We start from the raw sequence: 19,387 nt of genomic DNA, 5'->3' as shown, positions 1-19,387 counted from the left end.
ATATTTTAAATGTACGACTTCAGAAATAAGTAACCATGATGATTGATGACTAATATAAATTATAAACATACTCACCCTTGATACAAAGCATCTACCGACTAATGGTGGCGTGTCTCTACAGTTTTCAAGATCCACAAGAAATATACTGAAAAAAGACAAAATATGATCAGACTGTGAATTCACTGTGTACATAGTATAACAACCTAAAACTTACCCCCTGTGGAATTCACAAATATACCCCATAGATAACAGTGTAAAATCTACCTTCAGAAGAATTTACAAATATACCCCATAGATGACAGTATAAAATCTACCTTCAGAAGAATTTACAAATATACCCCATAGATGACAGTATAAAATCTATCTTCAGAAAAACTTACAAATATACCCCATAGATGACAGTATAAAATCTACCTTCAGAAGAATTTACAAATATACCCTATAGATGACAGTATAAAATCTACCTTCAGAAGAATTTACAAATATACCCTATAGATGACAGTATAAAATCTACCTTCAGAAGAATTTCCAAATATACCCCATAGATGACAATATAAAATCTACCTTCAGAAGAATTTACAAATATACCCTATAGATGACAGTATAAAATCTACCTTCAGAAGAATTTACAAATATACCCTATAGATGACAGTATAAAATCTACCTTCAGAAGAATTTACAAATATACCCCATAGATGACAATATAAAATCTACCTTCAGAAGAATTTACAAATATACCCCATAGATGACAGTATAAAATCTACCTTCAGAAGAATTTACAAATATACCTCATAGATGACAGTATAAAATCTTATTTCAGAAGAATTTACAAATATACCCCATAGATGACAGTATGAAATCTACCTTCAGAAAAATTTACAAATATACCCCATAGATGACAGTATAAAATCTACCTTCAGAAGAATTTACAAATATACTCCATAGATGACAATATAACCTACCTTCTGTGGAATTCATGAATATCTTCTAAATTTGCAAACAGTACATCCCTTTTTCCGATTAATAATGGCGGTATTAAATGTTGCAATTCATAATTATCCATCTGATACTCATAGCCTTCAATTATACTTAATAGTTCTTTGACGTAAAACCTCTCAGTATCAATCAACTCTTTCATAATATGCCTAGAATAGAATAGAATAGAATAGAATAGAATAGAATAGAATAGAATAGAATAGAATAGAATAGAATAGAATAGAATAGAATAGAATAGAATAGAATAGAATAGAATAGAATAGAATTCATACATCAATGAATGAAAGATGTGCATCATTGTCTTAAGAATGTCCAACAAATAGCTGCTGATATTACTTTAAAAATGAAGACTTGAGGAAAAAATGAAATCAGACCAAAAATATCATGAAGAGGTAGACACAAACATTGGTGGATGGAAGCTTAATTAATAGTCATCAGTTTCAGATGGGGAAAATGTGATACTATTGCAAATGCATTGATTGCAATCACAGCCATTCATATTTTCTTCATCTTTATAAATATTTAAACATTTCAATGACAGTTGTCGGAAATAGATATGGATAGAATTATTGTTTACTATTATTACTGATATTGTGTATCGTTTTATATTATTATACTGCTATATACATCGTTTATATCGCCTAAGCTTGAATGTAACAAAACGGGATATGACCTTGAACACTGTGTTATGAGCGAACGTGAGAGGCAACACCACAATATTTGTATTGATCAATCACAGTATTGTATATTTGTATCTAAGTTTCCCCGCTCAAATTCAGAATCCCCACGAGGGTATATAAGCATCCATTGTAATTGTTTCAGGGCGCTTCTATGTTATGTTCACGAATAAACAACTTGTGTTCTACTCTTGAAAGTATTTGTCTTGTCTGACTGCTGGACTGCTGGTATTATAAAGAATATTACGTCCAAAAATCCAATTTCCCACAACAGTTGAATTCAACCAGCACATTGTATAACAATTTCAATTTTATTGTCTTTACATTATTCAATTTATCGATAAAAACCTCTCATTTTATTATGAATTGGGAAATATTGATAAAAATGATGGGAATGCCTTTGTTGTGCCGTGATTATCATGGCTTAAGCAGAGTAGCATATAACAATAATAACAAATTACCTTCTCTTTGAGAATAATGTATCTGTATTTTCAGAATCACTTTCATCTGTGGTACTAAGGTTGGCATCAACTGTATCATCACGAACAATCTCGATTTGACGATTTAACTAAAAATGTTAGTAAAAACAAAACCATTAAATTTTAAATTGTGATATAGCCTAGACTAGTAAAGCTACATGTGCTGCCCACATATGATTAAAGCTGCATGCATACAGGACAGCACATATGATTAAAGCTGCATGCATACAGGACAGCACATATGATTAAAGCTGCATGCATACAGGACAGCACATATGATTAAAGCTGCATGCATACAGGACAGCACATATGATTAAAGCTGCATGCATACAGGACAGCACATATGATTAAAGCTGCATGCATACAGGACAGCACATATGATTAAAGCTGCATGCATACAGGACAGCACATATGATTAAAGCTGCATGCATACAGGACAGCACATATGATTAAAGCTGCATGCATACAGGACAGCACATATGATTAAAGCTGCATGCATACAGGACAGCACATATGATTAAAGCTGCATGCATACAGGACAGCACATATGATTAAAGCTGCATGCATACAGGACAGCACATATGATTAAAGCTGCATGCATACAGGACAGCACATATGATTAAAGCTGCATGCATACAGGACAGCACATATGATTAAAGCTGCATGCATACAGGACAGCACATATGATTAAAGCTGCATGCATACAGGACAGCACATATGATTAAAGCTGCATGCATACAGGACAGCACATATGATTAAAGCTGCATGCATACAGGACAGCACATATGATTAAAACTGCATGCATACAGGACAGCACATATGATTAAAGCTGCATGCATACAGGACAGCACATATGATTAAAACTGCATGCATACAGGACAGCACATATGATTAAAGCTGCATGCATACAGGACAGCACATATGATTAAAGCTGCATGCTTACAGGGCAACATATATAAGTAAAACTGCATGCATACAGGAGTAGCTGTCTATGTTTGGTTGTTTACTGGCCATCTGATAATAGCTCAGCATTGGTCTATCATGTGCTGTATCTGCTATTTTTATGAATTATTCATTAAGGCTTGTATTTCAAGGAGACATGGAAAGCATTGACTTGAAGACTTCAGAGATTGCCTGAAGTTCAAGTCCTAATTCATTCATAAAAAAACGTTTTTTCAGACAACAGACTTGAGTATCTGACACTGCATTTTCCATATCATCTTTTCCTGAACATCATGACAAGAATAAACTAAAATTCAATGAGCAGTTACGGTACCTTGGGTGCACTTTTAGCTTTCTTTAATAATGATTTCTGCCTTCTAAAATCACTCTCACTGGGTGATGGTGACGGCGGAGGTGTTAACTTGGATCCAAGTGATGACATTGAAGTTGAAAGAGCTTGTGATTTATTGAGCGCAGGAACAGCAGGTACAACAGCCTGTACTGGTCTCTCCAATTTTACGGCTAATTTTTTTAAACTTGATCTTCTTTTCTCAAACATTTGCTGCACATCCTCTATTCTTTTCAATGTATGTTGTGCTATTAACTGAAAATAATGAAAAAAAACTTGTGTTGGAATTCTGTAATACAGGAAGGCAATAACACCTTGTGTTGGAATCCTGTAATACAGGAAGGCAATAACACCTTGTGTTGGAATCCTGTAATATAGGAAGGTAATAACATCTTGTGTTGGAATCCTGTAATACAGGAAGGCAATAACACCTTGTATTGGAATTCTGTAATACAGGAAGGTAATAACACCTTGTGTTGGAATCCTGTAATACAGGAAGGCAATAACACCTTGTGTTGGAATCCTGTAATACAGGAAGGCAATAACATCTTGTGTTGGAATCCTGTAATACAGGAAGGTGATAACACCTTGTGTTGGAATCCTGTAATATAGGAAGGCAATAACACCTTGTGTTGGAATCCTGTAATACAGGAAGGCAATAACATCTTGTGTTGGAATCCTGTAATACAGGAAGGTGATAACACCTTGTGTTGGAATCCTGTAATACAGGAAGGCAATAACACCTTGTGTTGGAATCCTGTAATACAGGAAGGCAATAACACCTTGTATTGGAATTCTGTAATACAGGAAGGTAATAACACCTTGTGTTGGAATCAACAGGAAGGCAATAACACCTTGTGTTGGAATCCTGTAATACAGGAAGGCAATAACACCTTGTGTTGGAATCCTGTAATACAGGAAGGTGATAACACCTTGTGTTGGAATCCTGTAATACAGGAAGGCAATAACACCTTGTGTTGGAATCCTGTAATACAGGAAGGTAATAACACCTTGTGTTGGAATCCTGTAATACAGGAAGGCAATAACACCTTGTGTTGGAATTCTGTAATACAGGAAGGCAGTAACACCTTGTGTTGGAATCCTGTAATACAAGAAGGCAATAACACCTTGTTTTGGAATCCTGTAATACAGGAAGGTAATAACATCTTGTGTTGGAATCCTGTAATACAGGAAGGCAATAACACCTTGTATTGGAATTCTGTAATACAGGAAGGTAATAACACCTTGTGTTGGAATCCTGTAATACAGGAAGGCAATAACACCTTGTGCTGGAATCCTGTAATACAGGAAGGCAATAACACCTTGTGTTGGAATCCTGTAATACAGGAAGGTAATGACACCTTGTGTTGGAATCCTGTAATACAGGAAGGTGATAACACCTTGTGCTGGAATCCTGTAATACAGGAAGGCAATAACACCTTGTGTTGAAGTCATGTAATACAGGAAGGTAATAACATCTTGTGTTGGAGTCATGTAATACAAGAAGGTAATAACACCATGTGTTGGAATCCTGTAATACAGGAAGGCAATAACACCTTGTGTTGGAGTCATGTAATACAGGAAGGTAATAACACCTTGTGTTGAAATTCTGTAATACAGGAAGGCAATAACACCTTGTGTTGGAGCATAACATATTACATCAAAGAAAAAGAAGTAGATAAGGTATGAAACTATGGTAACATGTGGTGAAGACAAAAGCACATTATTAGAATAGCAAGAGAGTGAGTTTGTGAGATAAATGTTTAGTGTTCATCTCAATATTCTTATGTATTTGTAGAATGTGTATACTTTATGTTTTTGTCTATTCAAATAAACTTGCTCATATTTTTGTTTTAACACCATATATCAGTCATTGAAAATACAAGTTAAAATACAATCAGTACAAGTGGACATCAACAAATATCTTTAGTAAAAAGAATGATAATGTGTGAGCATATGTTACGACATTTAACAATAAAACAATATTTGACAAAACAATATTTAATTTGAAAATATATATATAAAAATTAGATTAAAACGCCACAGTCGCTATGTGGGAAGTGTTCAAATTTCATGTATAATTTATAGACTTTGTATATATGTAACATGGGACCACATGTCATGGAGCAATGAATGTGCAAACATATCACAGTGCAACGACTTTGGCGATTTAATCAGTACAAGTAATGATTGAACCTCCTTGCATGAATAGTAACCAGACTCAATCAGAACTATTTTCAGCCACCGATACGTAACTAACTACATACTACTATTGCTCAATTGGGAGCACCTTTATAAGCCAGCACCGCCCACCTCTCCTTATACCTCCCCTCTACAAAATAATAAATGCATTTGTAATTTGACATGACAATGCAACAGAAATCTGAAGCCAAACCAATACAGACTTTATAATATGAAGGTGAAATATGAAAGCAATGTGTGTGTATAGACACCAACCTGGTAATGATGATCCTAGATAAGAAGCCAAGATATGAATGAAGAGAAGGATGAAATGAAAGGTTTTAGTACTGAAATGAGAATACATAGTAAGAATACATCGCCTCCAGTTATTAGTCAGCAAAGTTCAAAAAAATCACATAATGTCATTTCACAATAAATCGTCACCACTAATTTTTGTAGTAACAATAATAACTATATTAACAACAATACCTTCTTCATTTATCTATTTACCTCCATTAAAAAATGTTGATACTATAAATGAAATGAAACCCACGTTTAGTAATGTTTACTCCATCGTTACTCTACAGCAAATATTCCCGTAGTTGTAATCTTGAATATAGATTTATTGACTACTTGGATAGTCACAATAAGTTTGAAATGGCCCTCAATGTTACTTTATTAAACTACAAAGATTTGTTCCTTATTTCGTCACTTGAAATAGCATAGCACAACTGCTGCAACCTTGCCCATAGTCAGTTTAGTTATTAAGTAGAATTTTAGAATAATTACTAGAATATGCATGTATAGGAGCGGACTGGAGCCTTTAGCTGAACTTTAAAATCAAAGGCTGTATAATTATAGTATATTTTGTGTGATAATTTTGAGTTATGCTAAATTAGATTAGAAATAATGAAAACTCAATTTTATTACAGTTTGGTCTCAAAAGTAGGGGTCCTATTTGTGAGATCGGCCCACTCCCGAAAATGTTGAGAGTAGTATTCTTTGTCCTTCATTTAGATTGTCAATGTCATGGTCACCATTCAGTTGTTAGTGACTTGGTGAATGAAAAATGAAAAAACAATGAAAAAAATAGATTATAATTAAATATTGGGTAAGTATTCAACATAATAACATGCTACCAACTGAGTAGAACGAATTTGTCTAAGTATGCCAGAGAAATAGTAAAACCAACATGACCACCAGTCAGTCATTTTCAATCAATTCAGAGAACAAACTTGCATGCATCAGTAGTCCATCATGTGGGTTGTTTATACTAAGATTGAATAAATAAGCCAAAACATAAAATAGAAACAGTTGAAGACTTAGAGGTGGGGGGGGGGGGGGTGAGACAAAAATGGCAAAAAGCAATTAGACATGCATATAATATATTGTTTTTGTATCTACCAGTATGTTCAGCAATATTGGTCAAAGCATACTTGAGAAATAAGGACACATGAAAATAAAACAAACATGGCCTCCATGTAACGTGCATCAGTAACCTACCATGACTGATGTCAATACCAAGTTTAAATGCAATTGGCCTGAGAAACAGTTGATGACTAAAAACACAAGTCCTCGTTTCAGACATTCTGGTAATATACCAAATTATGTTTTGAAATTGAGTTTAACAATAATGAAAACCTAATGATTGGACAGAAAAAGTTATTTTAGCTCAGAAACCAAATTATAAATCTAGGAAATAGAGATCACAGCTATAAATGAAGATTTATTAGTATTTATGTTGCATGCTTAGTAAAGTTATTTGTCAATATATTAGTACTAAATAGCTATCCCATAAACAGCTCAGGATCCTCACAGGGAACTAAACAATCTAGCTACCTAAAATGAATTGAAAGTTTGTGGTCAGTATTTAGTGCCATATACCGGTAACAAATAGTTTTTGTGGAATATAAATGAACCATAAAAATAATCAAATTTTATTACTTTATAATTTAGATGTGTTTGACCTGTGTTTTGTGCAAAAAGTAGTTTTGTGACCATATATTTTAATCTTGGTTTTGTATTAAAATAAATAAAATGTGGAATAATGTTACTATAGCACAGTGTTTATGAAAGTATAGCTTCACCTGAAATATGACAAAGATGGAAAAAAGTTACTAATATACTAATAACTTATATTAAACTGGGTCTGTGTATATAATATTTTTATGATTATCATTGCTTAACTAAGATTATACTAACACTAATATATATATACTATAATGTTTATAGTTAGTTCTAGTTAATTGCAGACCAGTGGTAATTTTATTTGGCCAATAGATACCTTGAAGTAAAGTCACATGACATAACAGTAACCAATATCACATGACACTGTTCTTGAAGATACTCTTACCTTCAATTCTGGTGTAAGTATAGGATCAAACATAGCGTGGAATTCTTTAGGATTATCTAAATTTATTTCTTGAGATTTTTCAACAAAATTATCAATTTCCTTGAGTTCAAACTGAGCACCTTCCAGAAGTTGGCATTTATCAATTGATTGTGCAGCTAATAAGTCTACTCCATCACTGCACCATTTATTGGCCTGAAATAGAAATATACACAAATTTAGTCACTGTATCATCACTAGGCAACAGAATTAAAAAAAAATATGGCAGAAGGAAAGAAACCAGGAATCTAGTGCAACTAAGAGGGAAAAGCATTGACAAAAATGTGATTCAATCACCATAAATAAAATAGTTCCATTTACAGTCTGCTCTTCTCTACATAAAGCATTGACAAATTGATCAAAAACTAAAAGCAATGATAAATTTAGTCCATTTGGCCCAAAATTAAGACTGAATTCATTGAAAATAACAGAAAATTTTGAGCATGAAAATATTTGGCACTCAAAGAGTTTAATACAATGTACACACATATATCACCTCTTGCAGATTAGTGAGTTGTGGAGAACGTGCTGAGAGATTTTAGTGTTGTTTACAACAGACAAGCTCATTTATATTACTAAAAGCCACCTACACCAATACTGTATTCTATACATACCTTGTCTATCCTCTGCTGTAAATCTAACGACGCATTTAGAGCTTTACCTCGCCGTTCAGACTTGATACTGATGACATCATACAGGTGTTTTAAATCATTTAAATTTGGTTCAATGTCATTTGTAGCATAATGTTTGTTGTTTATCATTTCTTGACCATCCAATATTAATTTTTGATTTCTACATAAAAATGGCTGTAAACAAAATATTCAATATTATATTATTCATAAATTCCCATGCACCAACAAACTTGGAGCATTTGAGTTGGTTGTATCTAACCAGTGTACCTTCCTGGCTAAAATAATACATGCACTGAAGTTATTTAGATTATTTGCAAACAACTATGCTATTTTCACAACTGTAGTCTTGTGTTCAAGTAATCTGAACAAGTATGCAAGTTTGCAAAAGTCCATATGACGAAAATTGGCACAGATAATTTGGTAAAAAAATTATGTAAGGAATAAACATTTCACTAGTGTTTGCTTTTGATGATTGAAGTCATATAGTATAAGTCACTGAGATAAAGCTTCATATTAAGGTTTCCCATGGTAACAGTGACTAAACATTACCCATATAAGTGAAAATTCTTAAATTATTGAATTCCAAACAAAATAATATGCATCCATATCGAAAACCCAAGTAATAAGTTTGACTGAATCTGAGTTAATCATCTTGAGGAACCATTCAAGTATTAGAATTTAACAAGTTTTATGATCAAAATGGCTGCCAATCAGCAATTTTGCTTCAGACCACAAAACAACATTAGGTATAGAAGTATCCCATAATGCACTGCTTGTATATACATGAACATAATTGCAAAAAAAACTATGTAATATGGGGTGTATCAAATAAACAAAATACCTAGCAGTTAAATTTTATCTATTTTAATGAATTTTTAACTTATAATTTTATCTAACCAAAAATTAAAATGAAAATTTATATCCTGCTGTTTTGTCATTGGTCTAAACATATCAATCAAAAAATGAGTGCAGAGATATTGAAATTAAGAAAAGTTGAAAAATGAAACCCTGTCATAGTGTTATACTCGACTTCCCGTCAATTTGTTCACTTGTCTGGAAAAAAAAAAAGAATGATCTTACGTGACCAATGGCCATGTAATTAATATACCAACCTGTGTTTTATCTTTTACTAAATTGTATTCCCTGATCAGCATTTCTACCCTAGCAACAGTATCGCCAAGCTCTGTCATCTGATTCAAAGATAATAATGAAGAATCAAGAGCAGCTTTCACCTGCAAATGTTACAAGAAAATCACATGTCATCAGTAAACTAAATATAAGCATTCAAGTAAGAAGCACAGCAATGTGTATATGTAAGTAAATCTCATAATGCAACAAATAATTAAAAGATGCAGAATGTCAGTATTGGAGTAGTTGAAACCGAATTTACTACTTTAGTACTGATGAAGAAATCAAAGATGGATATCACTTCACCCTCAGATGCCATTCTCACAAATTTTACCAACTTCATGACCTTTTCGGTGAATGACAAATTTTTATTTTTAACGAGTGATGAAAATAGTAACATGATTAAAAACTGATTCAAGACAGCGACACTACCATTTGAAAACATAGTCTTCACTTCGTTTTTTTGTTTGAAAAATTTTACTGTATTTTGTCTTATTATGCAAGTATTTTAATTCCTCCTGAAAAATGTATATGTTAAGCAAAACTTGTTAGCACTAGGTATCCATGTGATTGACGTCTGACTTAGGGGGTATAGAAGTGAAGGATATGAATTAAAGTGAAGGATTGCAGCTGTGTTATGCTAGATTTACACTATACTGTAGTGGCATCAATAATACATCTACGAATAGACATTACATAATATTTCAGAATTCTGCTCTTAATAAGATAAACCACTTACTTCATTATATTCTTGTTCAAACTCTCTCAGATGCAAACACTGTATAAGTTTTAATTCATGATCACACCAAAACACATCAAATGCTTTCTCTGTTTCTTCAAGCTGGGCAAGGAGTCTGTAATATTTCAAGTAGCCCATATAAGTCAATTTAAAATAAGATGTAATTATGATGTAATCACTAATAATATATATATAACAGTATACATATATGCCTTTATATATTATTATAGAGAAACACCTTATTATTCTTAACAGTTTATTGGAGTCTTGGGATTATTATGTAATACATTTGATGATATTAAAATGTGCAAATTATGGAAATCATGGAAAATTGAAAGTTTTTATATTTCCTGTAATTTGTGCAAAATAAGATCACCATTCACGTAATAGAGATGGAGTCCAAATAAATCTCCATAAATTATATTGGAGGGCAATTCTTAAGCAGTAACATATAGACATACCAAGGAATAACAAATAAATAATACTATATAGATAGACTTTTCACTACCAGGTCCCTCACAAATTCAAAAAATAGTCTCATTCATAGTCTGCTCCTTCCTTCAAAATTTGGGGTAAAAACTGAAGATTGACTCAAATTTTGTCACTTGGCTTTAAGATTAGCCACAAATATTGAAGAATATAAGAAAAAAGTCTGGTGGTGAAAAGGTTAGATATGTCATGCAGACAACAACACAATGTCATTATTATGCAGTACTAGACTTCATAATATGCAGCCACATACCTTTGTATTGCACAAGAATTTGAGAATCTTTGCATTGGATTATTTTCACTTATATTGAGTGATTTCCTCATACAATTCATTAAGGTACCACCCAACTGTATGGCACTATGTAAGTCTTCTTTTAATTCATACCGTTGTTTTCTATGTTCTGTTAGTAATATACCAGTAGACTGCACGTCTTCCGGCAGTTGTGTCTCATTAAATTGCTGTCCCAATGATTTTAATTCATTACTGATTGTATCACAGTTATCGGAAAATTTCTCTATCGCCTGAAATAAAACATATAATGTTTACATTGTAAACGTTAGCTTTTTCACCACCAGTTCCCATTTTTCACCACAGATTCAAGTTTATAGTCTGCATTTTCCTTCAGAAGCTTGGGACAAAATAGCCAATTTTTTTAGTAAAAACTGAAAACTGACTCAAATTTTGTGTGTTGGCTTCAAAATTGGGGTTCATTTCCAGAAATATTGAAGAATATAAGAAAAAAGTGCAGAAAAATTAAGGCAAGAACGTCCGGTGGTGAAAAGGTTAGCACATATTACAAATTATATTGTATATGCCAAGTATTATTAAATTCTGAATATTTGCAGAAAGACTCGCATAGTTGTGTTGTGTTCATTTGTAGATCTGAAAGTCAACAACATTAATGACAGCCATGTATATGTGTCAGTTCTTGATGGTAATATGAATAAATGAGTTGATTTAATAATTTATGCAAACATCATATGATATATGCATGGTTTACGGCATTACATAGCTACAAATATTTGACAATGCATAGTTGAATGTTGTGTTTAAGAGCTGGAACAGAATGAAAGAAGAGGATGCATATTTGTTTTAGTGGAGGTAGGGGTGGTAATTGAAAGAAGCATTGTCTGTTCTGGTTCGTCTTAGAGAATTGTTAAATAAGTGTTGTGGGTAGCTTATGGTTACCTGCTAATCAATGAAAACTATGAATACGATAATAAGTGATGCTTTTGCATTAATTATCATCATACTGACCCCCATCTATTTTCTCATCAATTGCTCCAAAGCTGGACTCTAAGGTAGGATGTAGAATAAAGCTATGGATAATTTACGACTACACTAAGTCAACTCATAAATGAAAATACCAAGAATTTTTCAATTTTGCAGTATATTCTACTCCCTGTCAATATTAGCATGTTATCGAAAAAAACATATATTTCTGTGAATAGCATCTATTTTGTCAGTATTATAGCACATTTTTAATATTGGTTTTTATAGTGGAAATATTATATTAAGATATATCTCAAATTGTAGACTGGTGCCATGGGGTGAAAAAATTACATTCTGTTATTGATGGGATACTTTTTGTTTTTCTATATTTTTTCAAAAATCTGAATTTAAAATCTAACCTTGTGGTCATAATGAAACTGTTATAAAAACATCAATTTTTGAATGATATCCGGCAAATTTTAGAATGCTGTTTTATGTTACCATGGAACTATACCGCCATAACTGTACATACCAGTAATGAATATTGTCATGTGATTTATGTATGACTAATTTTCTCACAAAATATTAATATGATAAGCTTCTAACATAATCGACTCCATAAAATGGATGCATTTGAGTATTGGTTGTACATATGTATTGTTACATTATATTCCTTAATTCCCTAAACAAGTTGTTTTAGATTAGTTTCACTTCTCTTGGGTGTGCTATATTTAACATATACTGATACATGTAGTTGGAAATATTATTTTCTTGTGTGTTTGACACTGCAATGGATCCTTGTTTTTTTTGTTGAAATCACAATCTAGATGTTTGGAGCATGTTTATTTCATTTCCACGGTAACTAATACATGACAATACTTACCACTCTCATCTCAAGCCATTCATTTTGATCATACGAGATATCACCCTCTAATTGGGTTGTTAATTGTGATTTATCAAAGTGGTCATGTAATTCTTTCAGTGATTCCAACATAAACACCTAGATGAAATAAATCAGAGTAGGTAGTATGAAATCCTGTATAATGTTACCATTTAATGTTTATGGATGTACCAATGGCAACTCAATAACATTATACATTTGTATATGCATGCAAGGCAACGCCATCCAGAATGTAGTACTCTCAGTGCAACAAAGCCATTCCTTTCATCTTTATCTTTATCATCTTTAGATATTTATAAATTTCACAATTCAGACAAGAGTTTTTTATTGGCTGATGGAATAACATTGTAACATTTTAAAATATGCACTGCCTGTTGATTGGCTGGTTTGATCCAACTGCCATTGACATTAATAATAATAATAATAATATTTATTCGCCATAGATTGTAAGTATTACAAGGAAATCAATAAATAAATAAATAAATAAATAAATACAAATAAATTATGAAAATATGTAAGATAATAATAATAATAATGATAAACTTTCAATAATCTATGGCAGGGAAACAGAAATAGCACAATATGGCTAGTCGAGTCTGTTTCCCTAAAATATATATATAGATTAAGGGAATGCCTTTGTTGCATCAAGAGTATAATCACACAAAATTACATTTATATATTTATAAAGCAAATAAAAGAAAAATGTTGATGTTGTACTTACCTTAAATTTAAACTCATCTCGATAAAATTTGAATCCAACATCTGTAAATGTTCTTTGGAAAAACCCACTAGGTCTAAGTACAAATACCTCACGTACAGTACCAGGGAAATAACCCTGTAATGTAAGTATACATCAATTAATAACACATTTTTAGTCTGGGAATGCCTTCTAGAACATGCATACATATGTACATGTTGTTACATGAGAATACATGACAGTGGAGTGCTTTGGGTGGACCCACATAAGATAGGTGATCAAAATAAAACAGTCTATTTCCAGCAAAGTACCCCTGGAGCTCTGCGGTTTACTTAAGTAGACCAGAGAATACACTATAGTTGGGTGAACCTGAATCACAAGACAAGTGCTTCATACTCACTGCAATTTTGCCAAGTGCTGATTTCACAGAACTCCATTTGTCTTCACGTCTGTCAACAATTATTACAAAACCGAGATCCACTTCTTGCAAACTGAAAATACAATTAATAAAATGTATACATGTGTAAATAATAATTATAATTTTACAGAGTAATATAAAAATCAAGGATAGTGTAGTTTTGTGCAAATTTACATACTTTGTACTGTAAATACCCAGTAAGTGCAGATTTGCATATATTTCCTGTTGTCACTGATGTTTGAACATCCATCCATCCAATTTAGGAAAAGCTTGGTAGCACCCATGCACCAATGCCATTTCTTTCAAGCAAAATTACAATATCATAGAGCATATTTCCTTTTTTTTACTAGGAAAGTTTTGTTTTACAATACTAAACCAAATCATAGTCTACAACAGGAAAACTCTTATCAGATTACCATGTAAATTCATGGATTTCACCAAAACCATGTTGTGTCTGCAGGGATATATTGAATACACCAAATTTCAGTGATATTTGATAAACAGTTGAAGAGAACAACAAACAGACAGACACACAGAAAAGCATATACACACACACTGCTTAAAACAGCTTGAGACTGAGGAATACAAATATTAGGAGGTACATGTAGTGGTAAAGGAAAAAAAAATATGATTACAACACAGACTTTAGGAGAAAAAAGACATTGATTAAAAAGTCAACTTCTGTTACTATTCACCAAAATAAACCCCACATTTTACCAGAATTTTGAATTACAAAAAAAATGCATAAAAAATGGCAAAATGATGCATAGACATTTTGGCGGGACAAATTATAGGCTCAATAGGTTAAAATATGTAGAAAGGTCTTGGCATGCATTCAATAATTTATCACAATCGTGTAAACAAAGCGCATGTATGCATTTATGATGACGTTTCAAAATTTATGAAAAGAATACCTTAGCTTTTAATTATGGCTATACATATACAACAGTGTAGTGTAACAAGAAAGGCATGTCTGGATGACTTACATTTAAAACAATTAACAGATTAATTAGTAATTTTCAGAGAATATTTCAGTTAAAACAATTGTATATGCTAGTGGGTAAAACATGCAGTAAGAGTAGACGGTTTGGCTTACTTGTCATGTTGACTTTTTGACAGGCTGCAGCGCAAGACAAAACAAGACGTGAAAAAAACAATGGGTTGTAGATCAACAAATATTATTGGGGAGGGGCAGGGAAATGTGGGGGAGGTTGCATGAATGATTCCTAATCATGTACTGGGGGTTGGGGGTCAGGGGTCAAAGGTCAAATAGCAAACTTAAGATCCTAAAGTTATGTATCCCAAAAAAAAAAAAAAAAAATTATTCATCCCTACAATAACATAGAACAGTTTATTTATTTATTTATTCATTTATTCATTCTGTGGTTATGTTTCCATGAGAATATTAATCATAACTATAATAATATTAAACATATAAATGTGCAATTTTTAAGAGGTTAATAAATATGTCAAATCAACCTGACAGGTGGTAACAGCTGGTGACACACTCTTTATGTACCACATGTCAATTATTTGTATACTGGCATGAAAACATGGCATAAGAGTAATATTGAAGAATGTGAATCCACCACCCTCCACCCTACCCCACACTCACCAAAGCTGAATGAGCAGATTGGGTTGGTTCAATCACTGTTGTCAACTTTCAAATTTTGACTTCTTCAAAATGGCAAAACAGACGTGACACAAACCTTGCGTAATTTCATAACAATATCCCATTATTTGTCATCTATTTTGACATCATAGAAATGAAGAATTGAATTTTTCATTACACAGTTGCTATATATCCCCACCAAAAGTACATTCCAAATATCAAAGCACTATAAGTTAGTAAGGAGTACTTTATACAAAATTTGACATGGGACGTTAGACTTCAGCTCTGCTCAGTCACCTTTGGTGACAGTAGAACTATAAGTAGGTTCAAATCAACCAGTTGTCACACACTAGACTGACAAATGACATTTAGACTCATGAAATATATATCTACCTTGTTACTATGGTAACACCAGTAGAGGGTATTATGAGTCACAGGTAGACACATAAATGGCGTCACATTAACGCAATCTGATTGATATGCCATTGTATGCAAGAAATAATAAACCTTATTCTTTTGAATTTTTTTATCAAAACCTGTAGTTCATGAAATATTGTATCTATTAGCTCCAATATTAATACAAGCTGGGATAGCTCCGCTGTTAGCAATGCACATTTCAATTAAAGAACTGAAGATATCATTAGAAAATGAACAATATGTATAGTATCAAAACAATCAGACTTGCTGTTTTCAACAAGAATTTGAAAATATCACTTTTTACCAAAAATGACAAAAATATTTATCAAAATTAGAGAATTAAAGATATCATCAAGACATGAACAAATCTGAGAGAGGTCTACCTGTAGTTTCTATATATGTAACATCAAAGCAATCGGACTTCGGTTTTTAACAAGAAGCTGAAAATATCACTTTTTACCAGTTTTCAAGAAGAAGTCGAAAAAGTAAAAAGTTGACACGGATGACGACAGAAAATCACTCATATGATAAGCTCCGCTCGACAAAGTCGACAGCGGAGCTAATAACAATTATTTAAAAAAATGCATATAAATGTTACATCAAAATAAAGACAGGAACAAATAGGGCATCTAAAGGATTGAGTATTTTTGATATTTATTTATACTCCCCCAATTGTACAAATCATAAAAACTATTTTATGAATACATACATACAGCTTAAGTATTTATTATTGCTACAGGGAAAGTTTGTTGTATTTATAGAGAATCTTACACAATGTGATTACACCTATTGTAGAGGAATTTGTAAGCCTAGGGTGGGAACATCCTGTAAAACTTTTATAGGGAGTTTATTTAAAGCTTATCTTATTGCCAGGTCCTGTGTACTGTGAAACCTGCCAAAATTATTAATTTAATCTCATTAAAACATATGAGTAAAGTTGTGGGGACAACTGAACTTGAACACCAGTAGTAATACTAAACATATATTCACTTAAAGCGAGGGAGTCGTCACCTGCTCATGTGGCAAACAGTTTGGACAATAGACAAGACACTTTGACTCATGTGCTACTGGTATTTTTGTGGTACTTCGAATTTATAACAATTGTGGTACAATACAGTGGATAGCAGGGGATACTTCAACAGTACAAGCTAAACCCTGTGTTTGTTCTACTTGATCAACTGCCTTCTTAGTCGCAATGCCACCTTTTCTGGAATCACCTAAATTTTTGATAAAGCTTCACACACAAGACAGCCTTGCAGATATATAGCTTCCTTCTATATTCCCATATATATTCCCATTTGCCTTACTAAATTTCTGTGATTTAATTAATGTGGCCAATGTTTATATTTAGTTAATTTCCTATTTCGTCAGGTTGTATTTATTTATTATTCTTTAACTTAATTTCTCATGGCACATTAAATACTGTGGAGTCTCAGTGACTTTCACAAAATGTTGTCTTGATGAATACCATAAAATCATCAAATCTCGAAAATTATGGGGTTTACAGTACAATTTTGTAACAATTTTCTTACCTTGGTACAGTTGTAAGATAGGTCATGACCCTTACAAAGTCTTTATCTGACACTGTATTAAACACTGGACATTCTGGAAATGTTATAATGGGAAATCCTTCTTCAGTATGCCCACCTAATAATTCAAATAACAAATACATTCATATGTATAAATTATCAGTTTTAACGGTGGGAGTCGTCACATCGCATGACGTTTCATATGGGTCCCATAGCGTTGTAGCAACATAGGTAAAATACACTGCTTGTTAACACAAAATTTTAATATGTGATGTGTGACCACAAATTTTGACCAAAAATCAAAAGGTTTACATATTTAATAAATAATAGATAGATGGAAAAAAACTTCTCACCATATAGAAAAATGTATCAAAGTTAATAATAAATTTTGCTTAGTAAATAATTTATGGAAATGAAGGGGAAAATAAAAACATATAACATAAGTGTGATTAATGTTTACTCATTGTTCATTTACTATTATTCAATTATACTTAAAAAGCTATTAATGTCTTTATGTTTAGGCTATAGTATATATTTAATCTGTTTTCCTTTATCCAAAATAATTAATTTTGCATTTAAACTATTGATAGAGAACATAAATATGGAAAGCACAGCCTGATAAACCAGAGTGAGAATAAAATAAAAAAAATTGAATATAATCAGTCAAAGCATTTAAGAGATATGGCTCTAGAAGCCCAATCATTAAAACAAAATGGCCGCCAGACACCCATTTTGAATCCGATCTGAAAAATAAATGATGTGCATCAGGAACCTGTAATGTCTAACATATGTACCAAGTTTGAACGAAATCCATCCATAAATGCTTGATATTTGATGATTTTTTAGCACAAAAATGGCCACCATTTGGCCATTTTGAATAGGATCGTCAAACCAATATATCTGTCTCTCTATGACATGATGTATAATAAATATTTAAAATTTGAACATAATCAGTGAAAGCAAGTCAGAGATATGGCACGAGAACCACATTCATTAAAACAAAATGGCCACCAGTCGGCCATTTTGAATCTTATCTAAAAAACAAAATTATTTGCATCAAGGTCCCATAATGTCTAATGTATTTACCAAGTTTGAACAAAATCCATCTGTTAACAGCTGAGAAATGCTTGTTTTTGATGACTTTTAGCACAAAAATGGCCGCCATTCGGCCATCTTGAATCAGATCGTGAAACAAATTGACGTGCATATGTATACTATCATGTATGATGTATGTGTGAAGTTTGATTGTGATTGGTCCAGGCATTTCTACGATACAGGTCCGGACGCACGCACAGACGCACGGAGGTCAAAACATAAGTCCCCGTTTTCGGACTGCGTCCGAACGGGGACTAATAAAATCACCATACTGAGTGAATAATGCATGTCAGTGTTTTGTTTAATTAAAGATTGAAAGGTAAAACACATGCAAATAAAGTGTTTTTGATGAAATGATAAAATATGACAGGGCTTCACCCAGGGAATTGTATACATGTAAATATTAAATTGAGTCCGATGGCAAAAAGCAATATGAAATGAAATGAAAAGTTTGGTGAGTGTGTATCTGGACTTCCATTGTAAATATATATATATGCGAGTCGG

General features: G+C 32.5%; 1 protein-coding gene across 4 annotated transcripts in view; it reads right to left on the bottom strand.

Annotated features, from left to right (window-relative positions):
* Positions 1-19,387, bottom strand: part of LOC102805359 (guanine nucleotide exchange factor DBS-like) — a 42,220-nt gene that overhangs the window by 11,387 nt on the left and 11,446 nt on the right. For 2 of the 4 annotated variants that reach the window (XM_085498659.1, XM_085498661.1), the window contains exons 3-17: positions 17,792-17,906; positions 15,327-15,350; positions 14,213-14,303; positions 13,837-13,950; positions 13,098-13,214; positions 11,255-11,523; positions 10,513-10,627; positions 9,758-9,877; positions 8,628-8,819; positions 7,978-8,169; positions 5,901-5,915; positions 3,429-3,698; positions 2,135-2,241; positions 963-1,145; positions 76-145 (exon numbers count right to left, since the gene is read on the bottom strand). In XM_085498659.1, coding sequence (XP_085354785.1) covers positions 76-145; positions 963-1,145; positions 2,135-2,241; positions 3,429-3,698; positions 5,901-5,915; positions 7,978-8,169; positions 8,628-8,819; positions 9,758-9,877; positions 10,513-10,627; positions 11,255-11,523; positions 13,098-13,214; positions 13,837-13,950; positions 14,213-14,303; positions 15,327-15,350; positions 17,792-17,906 — 1,994 coding nt within the window. The remainder of the gene's footprint in view (positions 1-75; positions 146-962; positions 1,146-2,134; positions 2,242-3,428; positions 3,699-5,900; positions 5,916-7,977; positions 8,170-8,627; positions 8,820-9,757; positions 9,878-10,512; positions 10,628-11,254; positions 11,524-13,097; positions 13,215-13,836; positions 13,951-14,212; positions 14,304-15,326; positions 15,351-17,791; positions 17,907-19,387) is intronic. The other 2 variants (XM_085498660.1, XM_078012297.2) reach the window with 2 other exon arrangements.

This window comes from Saccoglossus kowalevskii, chromosome 1, assembly GCF_978046115.1.
Source record: "Saccoglossus kowalevskii chromosome 1, keSacKowa6.1, whole genome shotgun sequence".
In the NCBI taxonomy this organism is placed as follows: domain Eukaryota; kingdom Metazoa; phylum Hemichordata; class Enteropneusta; family Harrimaniidae; genus Saccoglossus; species Saccoglossus kowalevskii.
Note: the sequence above shows the minus strand (reverse complement) of the source record. Positions and strands in the feature narration are given on the sequence as shown.